The sequence below is a fragment of the Octopus bimaculoides genome, chromosome 12 (assembly GCF_001194135.2).
Source record: "Octopus bimaculoides isolate UCB-OBI-ISO-001 chromosome 12, ASM119413v2, whole genome shotgun sequence".
Classification (NCBI taxonomy): domain Eukaryota; kingdom Metazoa; phylum Mollusca; class Cephalopoda; order Octopoda; family Octopodidae; genus Octopus; species Octopus bimaculoides.
Genome location: NC_068992.1, coordinates 32,991 through 43,906, shown reverse-complemented (window position 1 = coordinate 43,906; position 10,916 = coordinate 32,991). Strand labels below are relative to the sequence as shown.

Here is a 10,916-nt window from a genome sequence, read left to right as displayed (position 1 = left end):
ATGTATATACATATATATATATATATGTATGTGTGTATATATATATATGTATATATATGTATGTGTATATATATGTATGCATGTGTATATATATGAAAATCTATGTATATATATATATATATATATATATATATGTACGTGTGTGTTTATCTATATATGTATATGTGTGTGTGTGTGTATATATATATATATATATATATATATATATATATGTGTGTGTGTGTGTATATATATGTGTATGTATATGCATGTGTATATATGTGTGTGTGTATATTTTTACACACACACACACACACACTCACATATTTGCACTTTGTCATATACACACACTAACAATGCACACATCCAGTGGAGCATCTTAGTTTCATTCTTTTCTCGTCTTCGCAATTTCTCCAAGACACCTGATGAAAGCTGGAGGGTGTATAAGCTGAAACGTTGTGTTTACAACAGACAAGATGAGGATGAATATCCGTCAAATGTAAATAATGTCAATAATGTCAATATATGAAATCAAATTTTCATTTTCTTTTCTTTGTTTTACACATCCACAGTTTATTGTCTGCATTCGAAAGAGAAACAAGACTGTCTACCAAGAGGTTCTGTCAGTGAAGAAACCAGATAATAAATGTTTGAATTGCTGGAAATGGAACCTAGATCCAGATCATGCGATATATCATGCCCTTTATCCTCACTCTTGGACAATATATGATATTCCAGAGCACAATGTCCGACTGACATGCCGCCAAGTTTCACCAATCTTCCCCCATGAATATCAGGTGAAAGTTATTCTTTGTTGTTATTGAAACCTGGGTCAGCCCTAATCAAACAGACTTATGACTGTGTCAGTTTCTTTTTTCAGGCATAGTCTATCTAGGATTACATTCAATGGGAATGTGTAGCTTATATGATGCATGGCCACTGGGCAAATAGACAGACAAAGGCTTGGTCAATAAGAACAAAATACCTTTAGTTTAGTAATAGAAATTCTTAATCTCAGTCCAGTCTATCTGGACAATCAGGAGTAAGATAGCTGGTGATAATCGAAGAAGAAGAAGAAGAAGAAGAAGCCCATCAAAAGAAACAGTTTATATCATTTGTCTTTTATCTTTTGTCATTAGGCTGTGGCCATGCTGGGGTAGTTCTGCTTTGTGGAATTTTAGTCAAACAAATTGATCCCTGTACTTCTCTTTTTTTTAATCCTTGTACTTTTTCTGCTGGGCTCTTTTTTCTGACTTGCTAAGTTACAGAGACATAAATGCACCAACACTGGTTGCTGGGGACAAATAGAGCCACAAAGACACTCACACACACAGATATATGTTTACATACAATGGGCTGCTTTCAGTTTCCATCTACCAAAGCCACTTCAAGGCTTTGGTCAGCCCGAGGCTAAAGTAGAAGACACTTGCCCAAGGTGCTACGCAGTGGGACTGAACCTGGAACCATGTGGTTGGGAAGCAAACTTCTTACCACACAGCTTCACCTGCAACTATATTGTTAAAATTATAACCTTCTTAACAAGAACTTGTTCCAGATATTTAAGTGTTTAATAAATTATTAATTTATCTAATGAAGGGTTGAACCATTTGTGAGTTTAACTTCCTATATTTTGTAGGATACCAGCCTTCCCTGTGCAGTGTTTGTGTGGACAGCTGAGAATCTCGGGGAGGAAGATCTGGAAGTTAGCATTATGTTTACCTTCAAAAATGGTCGTGGTGTCAAAGAAGACAAAGCAGGTGGCTGCTGGAATGAGTATTTCCATGTATCCAATGATTCTCCGTCTGAACCAGTGTCTGGAGTACAGATTCACCAATCTTTTCGAGATATGCCATGTGTCTATGGAATAGCTGTCAAACACAAGGTAAAACTGTTTTTCTCTCTCTTTTTCTATTGTTTCTTCTTCTTCTTCTTCTTCTTCTTCTTCTTCTTCTTCTTCTTATTCTTATTCTTCTTCTTCTTCTTCTTCTTCTTCTTCTTCTTCTTCTTCTTCTTCTCCTCCTTTCTGTTTGTAGATTCACATTCTGCCTTCTATTTCTCACTTCCTGTTCCAACTTCTTTCTTTTCCTCTTTTTTTTCTCCTTTTTTCCCCTCTTCTATTTTTGTACTTCTTGATTTATGAAATGGAAAATATGTAGTTTTACAGGACCCTCACATAAGGTTGGTGAAGACTTGAAAGATGAGAAAGAGAGAGCAATGAATTAAATATTTTGCTCTTCCTCTTCTCAAAGTCATGGAGAAGATGGAAAACAAAGCCTCATTTCTTTTGCACTTATTTTTGTTATTCCTTTATTTTGCTACATTGCTTTCTTTCCTCATTTCTTGCCTTCATTCTTCACTTCACCATCTTTCTGTTTTTCCAGCCTGACCTCTCAGTCAGTCACTGTGTGTATTTTGATCCCTGTGGTCCTGGGGAAGACATTTGGCAAGATCTTTATGAAGATGGCTCCCTCACCAAAAGTGGTAAATACAAAGTATATACTACTTTCCTTATTTTCACTGACGTCTGCACTTTATCTGATGGCTCTTCATTTAACTTATGAAACCTAGTCCAACTACTATTGTTGTTGCTATTCTATTAACATCATATTTTGTTTATTCTATCAAAGACATCTACCAATATTTTATAGCATTTTCAAATTCTGCTGGGGTTGTCGGGTAAGCAATGGCATGCTCCCAGTAGAAAATCCAGCTCTAAAAAAGCCTCATGATAGCAAAGGAGGATGGGCGCCAGCCAGCCCAAAGGTTGGGGTGGGCTGCACCTGCCTACCTAAGTTGCTAAGGCATTGAGGTAGATCCGGCCACCCACCGTTAACGGGGACAAAACCCGGATTTAAAACACTGGCTGATGATAAAGACTGAAGTTGATGTAATCAATTTACCCCATCCCCTCAAATTGTTGGCCTGGTGCTAAAATTTGAAATCAGTATTTCATAGCATTACCTTTCTGTCATGTTTTGCTGCTAAAGATTTTTCTGACTCAGTTTCATGTTTCATTTCAAACACTTCGTCATACATTTCTATCAATCTGCCATACATTTCTATCAATCTGCCATACATTTATATCAGTCCATTAAATACAGTGTTCATTGTATACTGTTCGCTTTCCCTGACTCTCTCATTTGCACAAGGACAAAGCACATATATGCGCCAAATATTGCAGTTTGTTGGCAAGTAACTTTTTGTCAGTCAGTTGATTGGCCCTTCTTTAACTGTGGTCTAGGATGTGTGCACTACCAGATCTATTCTAAACATGGATATAGTATCCCATTGTGAATCTCACATGAACTTTATACAGAATTAAGAGTTGTTCGGAGATTAAGTGTTTTGAGATTCTGAAGAGATAAGCCAGTCATTGTGATGTAGTTTTGTTTATGTTGAAAACGTGTATTCATTAGATCTTCACTACGGATGTGGCCTAACATTTAAGCAACCTTAAAGGTTCTTCTAGCTGCTCGCAGTCATAGTATGATACCACATTCTCGGGTGACAGCCGTGCTTGAGGAGACCCATTGAGTCAAGTAAAATCAAAATCAAAATCACAATCAGAATCTCAATCAATTCGAAATCAAAAATGGAAATTGTAGTTGTGGCCGATGCCAGTGCTGCCTGACTGGCTCCTGTGCTGGTGGAACGCAATAAGCACCATTCATGTGTGGGTCATTGCCAGTGCTGCTTGACTGGCTCCCCGTGCCGGTGGCACATAAAAAGCACCATCCGAACGTGGTCGATGCCTTTCATCCTTTCAGGATTGATAAAATAAGTACCATTTAAGTCCTGAGGTTGATGTAACTGACTCCCACAAAATTTCAGGCCTTGTGTTTATGGAAAAAAGAATTATGAACTCATGTATGGCCCAATAGATGTAAAATAACCAAGTGATCACGGCACTAGACAGCCAACTGAAAAGTCTGGTTTACATCCACCACTGCAGTCTACATTAAGTTTGTGGTGGATTACATTCACCACTAAACAGTTAGAATTAGTTTATTAAGTAATGAGAATTTTACTTGAAATAAATTCATGTATTATCTAATACCCCAAAACAAGAGCTTAACCCTTTAACATTCAGATTTGGTGTTAGGAAGGGCACCCAGCCATAGAAACCAGACTGGAGCCTGATGCAGCTCTCCAGCATGCCAACTCTGGTCAAACTGTCCAACCCATGCCAGCATGGACAACAGACATTAAATGATGGTGATGATGATGATGATTACTTTATCAAATGTAATTCTTATTTATTCACATTATTTAAAATTAATCATGCATTGTTTTGTAGCTTTGAGATTTTTATGATGTGATTGTTTATTTTTCAGAATTGCATTGTAAAGTAGATATGAAAGACCAGATCTGCCCTGTTTGATTATAAAGCAGCATGAATATTTGGGCCTGGTATGGCTAGTTTAAATGCTAAAGTGTTAACATTCTTCTTTAAAATGTCAGGAAACATACTTTTCACATGTTTGGGTCTCGTTTTTCACCAGTTTATTTTTTTTATTATATTTGTTTGCTCTTTCTATTGTCTTGTAGAAGCTGACCTTGAAAGTAAAAGTGAACCAACAAAGAAAAACAGTGAATGTGCAGTAGGTGTATGTTGCAAATGTGCAGTTGCATCTGGTGGCCCTTCTAAGCAAATGGAATTCTCCCTCAGTTGGGACATGCCAAATATTCATTTCAAATCAAAAGGACAGAATTATCGAAGGTAAAATATACAAAGAAAGCCATAGGAGTGGCTGTGTGGTAAGTAGCTTGCTTACCAACCACATGGTTCCGGGTTCAGTCCCACTGCATGGTACCTTTGGCAAGTGTCTTCTACTATAGCCTCGGGCCGACTAAAGCCTTGAGTGGATTTGGGAGACGGAAACTGAAAGAAGCCCATCGTATATGTGTGTGTGTATATATATATATGTGTGTGTGTGTGTGTATATATATATATATCTATGTGTGTGTATGTTTGTGTTTGTCCCCCCAACATCGCTTGACAACCAATGCTGGTGTGTTTACATCCCCGTAACTTAGCGGTTCGGCAAAAGACACCGATAGAATAAGTACTAGGCTTACAAAGAATAAGGTGGTGCTCCAGCATGGCCACAGTCAAATAACTGAAACAAGTAAAAGAGTATTGATTTTCTGAAAATATGCAAAACATATCTTTGGTTTTGTAAAGTATATTTGAATAGAATATCATAAACTAGATGTGAATGAGATGTAGAGTGATTCATCTGGTGGGTGCACATCAAGTATTTTAATCAAATTTAGGTTACATGGATGGAATGCCACAGAATAGGGCCACTGGAAAATTAAAATATGATGTCATATATTCTGTATTACTTAACCTTTTCGTTACCAACCTGGCTGAAACTGGCTCTGAGTACAAACGTCTTGTTTCCATAAGTTTTGAATTAAAATCTTCCACCAGACCTTAGTCACAATTTATGTTCCTAACACAAGCTTAATGATAATAATGAAGTTATTTTACTAAATTCTTTGTTATATTTAGAGTAATTGAAAGAAACACAGAGCATCTCAAAAGAAATACAATTATGAAAGGGTTAAGCTAGCGAAGAAAATTAATCCAGAAATTATGACATTAAGAAGTTTAGTGGTTCAGATGTTCAAAACACCAGATTCCCAGCTTCCTGCTCAGGTGCTCAGGTGCTACACACTTAGTAGCACCCAGCATTCAAAGAAATTTGCATTTTTCTCAGTTTTGTATCAGAGTTGAAACAACTTCTAAAGCAAGCTTGAGAACTTCGTTTTAGTGATTTATCATAAGCCATTGGGCTAATTAATATTCTCACTTAGCCTTTTTGTTTACTCTTTACTTGTTTCAGTCATTTGACACTGTGGCCATGCTGGAGCACCGCCTTTAGTCGAGCAAATCGACCCCGGGACTTATTCTTTGTAAGCCCAGTACTTATTCTATCGGTCTCTTTTGCTGAACTGCTAAGTGATAGGGACATAAACACACCAGTATCGGTTGTCAAGCAATGCTAGGGGGACAAACGCGCACACACACACACACTTGCACACACACACATGCACACACACACACACATATATATATATATATATATACATATACACGACAGGCTTCTTTCAGTTTCCGTCTCCCAAATCCACTCACAAGGCTTTGGTCGGCCCGAGGCTATAGTCGAAGACACTTGCCCAAGATGCCATGCAGTGGGACTAAACCCAGAACCATGTGGTTGGTAAGCAAGCTACTTACCACGCAGCCACTCCTGCGCCTATCTCAATGTTTTTTTTTTTTTACACTAGAAATCAGATTGTCCAGTTTCTCAATCCTGAAACTGGACAATCTGATTTCTAGAAATGTTAATCTGAACCAGAGTGATCAAGGCTACTTAAACCCCAATATGCAGTTCTCTCTTCCTCTTTTTCTCTCTCCCCCCCTCTCTCTCTATCTCTCTCTCTCTCTCTCTCTCTCTCTCTCTCTCTTTCTCACATCACAATTAAGTGATGAATGTTGGGAAATATAGAAATACCAATTCATCTGCACATGTTGCAATTTATAACAAAGAATAAAGAGAAGAAATATACCCCACTGCCACCATCACCTTCATCCTCTTCCTCCTCCTCCTCCTCCTCCTCATCATCATCATCATCATCATCATTATCATCATTTAACATCCCTTTTTTCATGCTGGCATGGGTTGGATGGTTTGACAGAAACCAACCAGCATGAGGGCTGCACTGTGCTCTGCAATGTTAACCTTTGGCATGCTTTCTACAACTGGATGCCCTTCCTAATGCAACCCTCTTTACAGAATGTATTGGGTGCTTTTTGTCATGGCACCAGTACTGATGAGGCCCCCAAGTGCCAACAAGACAAGGCTCCCCTCAACTGAATGAAGTATAGCATTGAGGGTTACGAAAGTATGATAGGGGGACAGCAACAGCGGGGTCATGCTGAAGAGGTGGGTGAATAATAAATGGTTTCACCATCTGGAAAATGAGAGAAAGAGATGGTGAAGGCATGCCCTCAAGTTACAGGGTGAATAGGAGAAGAGAGAATAAGAAGAGAAAGGGTGGATGGGTAAGCAAGTACACTAGAGTGTGACAAATGTCACCCTCATCATCACCATCATCGTCCTCACCATTTAACATTTGTTTTCCCTGCTGGCATTGGTTGAATGGTTTGACAGGAGCCGGTAAGCCAGAGAGCTGCACAAGACTCCAGTTGTCTGTTTCAGCATGGTTTCCATGGCTGGATGCCCTTCGTAATGCCAACCACTTTACAAAGTGGACTGTGTACTTTTTATGTGGAACTAGTACCAGTGCTCCATACATGGCACCAGTACAGGCACTTTATATGTGGCTCCAGCATGGGTGCTTTTTACATGGCATGGGTGCTTTTTATACGTGGGACCAGCACAGGGGGTTTTCTACATGGCAACAGATGTGGTTTATATTAATGGTTTGACTATTAATTAGCTCCTGATTTACATTCTATAAAGTAGAATCCTATACAGAAGTGTCTTTATATGTTTGAAAAGTCAATTGACTTTGACTGCTACTCGTTTGCTATTTATTTTCTTTTGAAGACGTTACACACGCTGGTTTGGCCACACAGCTCAAGCGGCACCTCAACTCTGTAGTTATGCCTTGAATAACTACAAAACCTGGGAACAGAAGATTGAAGCTTGGCAGAACACTGTCTTACAGAACAAGTAAGTATAATATGAACGTATGATGGACTCTCTTTTCTACTCTAGGCACAAGGCCTGAAAATTTGGGGGAGGGGGGTCAGTCGATTAGATCGACTCCAGTACGCAACTGGTACCTAATTTATCATCCCCGAAAGGATGAAAGGTAAAGTCGACCTCAGCAGAATTTGAACTCAGAACATAAAGACAGACGAAATACTGCTAAGCATTTCGCCAGGTGTGCTACCGTTTCAGCCAGCTTGCCTCCTTGTATGATGGACTCTCTTGTTGAAAGCAACATATTAGAGCACCCATTTGATCAATCAATTAATTTATCTCCTCATTGAACTGGAATGTAGGTGGCTGAGTATTCCTTAGTCATGTGAATCCTTAACATAACATAATTCTCAGTCAGAATCAGTATAATACACAATGAGTGACAGGGTTGTGTATTACGGGTTCAATTGACCAAATAAGGTTCCATGTCATTTCTTTCTTCCCATCTTCTGTCACAAGATGTGGGTCTTGTGGTACAACACGCTGACCCTTTACTCTGAAAAGACTCTAACCCAATAAGCCATGAAGTGGTATTGAATCAAGGATCTTGAGATTACAAAGTAAACTTCATAACCCCTTGGCCATACCTCAGTCTATGTAGTTGGGTGGTTCATTTATAGAAATACATATGCACACACACACACATGCACCAACACCTTCACCATGCTAAAGCTCACTTCTGATATTGGAATCCTCTCTGAACTATTAGCTGTGCCTCATCTAATGTTTGATCAACAATCTCCTCCCTAGGCTTTTTTGGGGGTTTTTTTTTAGTGTTAACAAAATTACTGTAAATCTTTTTGCTCTTGTTGTCTTAGCGATCTTCCTGCTTGGTACAAGTCAGCTTTATTTAATGAATTGTATTATGTGAGTGATGGTGGCACTGTGTGGTTGGATCCTGTTCCAAACTCTGATCTCTCTTCTGAAACCAAAGAAGAAATACCTGCTGTGATACAAGAATTTGGCAAGTTTGCTTATCTTGAAGGTAACTAAACTAATTCAGTCTTTTAATATTCTGTTATAAACATTTCATTTCTATTATTTCTGAGATGAAGTTGAATGTCGAGTTGGAAGAAACAGGTGAGTGGTGGACCAGATAGATTGGTGTTTAGTTTCGTTTCTCTTTGAAATGATCACATGTGAATGGTTGACTCTTATAGTACTAGCTGACCACGTACCGTCAATAATGACAGCTAACTGTAGTATTTTATATATAAATAAGGTACATAATAATCACACATACAAACATTCACATACTTCCCTTGTACATACACACACATACTCATGTATACTCACACAGAGTTGAAACGCTGATTTATTTTTCACCCCTTCCTTCCTTATTCGTCTATCGCCCCTTCCTTTCTCTCACTCCCTCTCAATCAGGACTATTACTCTCACTACTTCTCCTTCATTGAATTACTATTTTCTTTCCTCCTCTGCATCCGGTGTGATCCTGGACATATATACATATATATATATGTATATATACACAAATAAATAAAAACACTATGCTCATTATTATATTGGGAGATTTCCAAATAAACTCAGGTAAATCCAACTGATTGTATATAGTTCTCTCAGAAATTAAATGAACCAAATATTTTTGGAGAAAGTGCTATAAATTGACATTGCATTTACTTATGAAGAAGTGGATCAAGCAAGATTTGAAAAATTGTAAAAGGAGACTTGAGAACATTGATTCTCAATGGTAAGATAAGATGGGATTAAGTTGGAAACACAAAAATATTACTGTTGACTTACCAATGAATGGAGAGGATAAACTTGACAGAATTGGCTACTCAGATTAACATAAGCTTTAAAATTGACAGAATGGGCTAAATGCCATTTCTCTGTTTAGCTTTGGCTACTTAGTCTAGAGTAGCAGCTGCATTCACTTCATACTTGAGTAATTAGCAACAGGGGAAAAAAAATTTTAATTACAAAGGAAACACAAGCTCAAACTATTTCTTCCACAGTAATTCTTATCTAATTACAATTGTATGCTATCAAGACAGAAATTGTACAAGATGAAAAAATATTAAATAATGTAAAACCATAAAATTAAATGTAATTCACAAATATGTAAATACTCAAGATAGTAAACAGAAAATACAACCCATTCTCCGTAAAAGCATTATTCAAAAAGTGTTTGGACTCGTAATATGAAAAAAACTTCTTTTTTTTGTCTTTTTTCGTGTTTTCCTTTAAAGGTCATGAATATCGGATGTACAATACTTATGATGTTCATTTTTATGCTTCATTTGCTCTGCTGACCTTGTGGCCCAAACTACAGTTGTGTCTTCAATATGATTTTGGTAAGATACCTCAGTTAATTGTTAATTCAATATCAATATTGATTTCTTAGAACCCATTAATTTCACTTCCCAACATTCACTATTTTCCTCTCGTTCTGGTCTAACGACCCTCCATGTTTCCTTTTGTTCGGTTTCCTTATATGTCTCCACTGTCCTGTTTTTTTTTCCCAACTTTGATCCTCCATAAATCCTAAATTTTATTTTAGAATTCATAGGCGCAATTGTCTTCGAAGACCCATATTGTCATTGAATGCTCGAAATGAGCAGTAGCGAGAGACAGCCGACAACTGATAAAGGCTCCTTTCTCTGTGTTTACTCGTTCTGTTTTCCATTTTTTACTTTCATTGTTTACATATTTAACTCATTTGTTTTCATATTTCATGTTTACACAGTTGGTGATGTCCTGTACCCATATATGCGCACATATATATATATATATTATTTTATATTACATATATACATAGGCGCAGGAGTGGCTGTGTAGTAAGTAGATTGCTTACCAACCACACGGTTCCGAGTTCATTCCCACTGCATGGCACCTTAGGCAAGTGTTTTCTACTATAGCCTCGGGCTGACCAAAGTCTTGTGAGTGGATTTGGTAGACGGAAACTAAAAGAAGCCAGTCGTATATATGTACATATGTATGTATGTATGTGTGTGTATATGTTTGAGTGTCTGTGCTTGTCCCCCCCCCCACCATCACTTGACAACCGATGGCGGAGTGTTTACGTCCCTGTAACTTAACAGTTTGGCAAAAGAGACCGATAGAATAAGTACCAGGCTTACAAAGAATAAGTCCTGGGGACGATTCGCTCGACTAAAGGTAGTACTCCAGCATGGCCACAGCCAAATGACTGAAACAAGTAAAAGAGTAAAGAGT

At 37.9% G+C, this 10,916-nt stretch overlaps 1 protein-coding gene across 2 annotated transcripts in view; it reads left to right on the top strand.

Moving 5' to 3' along the window:
* The window catches only part of LOC106868018 (non-lysosomal glucosylceramidase), a 46,424-nt gene that overhangs the window by 13,646 nt on the left and 21,862 nt on the right, over window positions 1-10,916 (top strand). For both annotated transcript variants that reach the window (XM_014913114.2, XM_052972028.1), the window contains exons 4-10: window positions 552-776; window positions 1,616-1,861; window positions 2,361-2,460; window positions 4,528-4,699; window positions 7,563-7,688; window positions 8,540-8,706; window positions 9,932-10,036. In XM_014913114.2, the coding sequence (XP_014768600.1) occupies window positions 552-776; window positions 1,616-1,861; window positions 2,361-2,460; window positions 4,528-4,699; window positions 7,563-7,688; window positions 8,540-8,706; window positions 9,932-10,036 (1,141 nt within the window). The remainder of the gene's footprint in view (window positions 1-551; window positions 777-1,615; window positions 1,862-2,360; window positions 2,461-4,527; window positions 4,700-7,562; window positions 7,689-8,539; window positions 8,707-9,931; window positions 10,037-10,916) is intronic.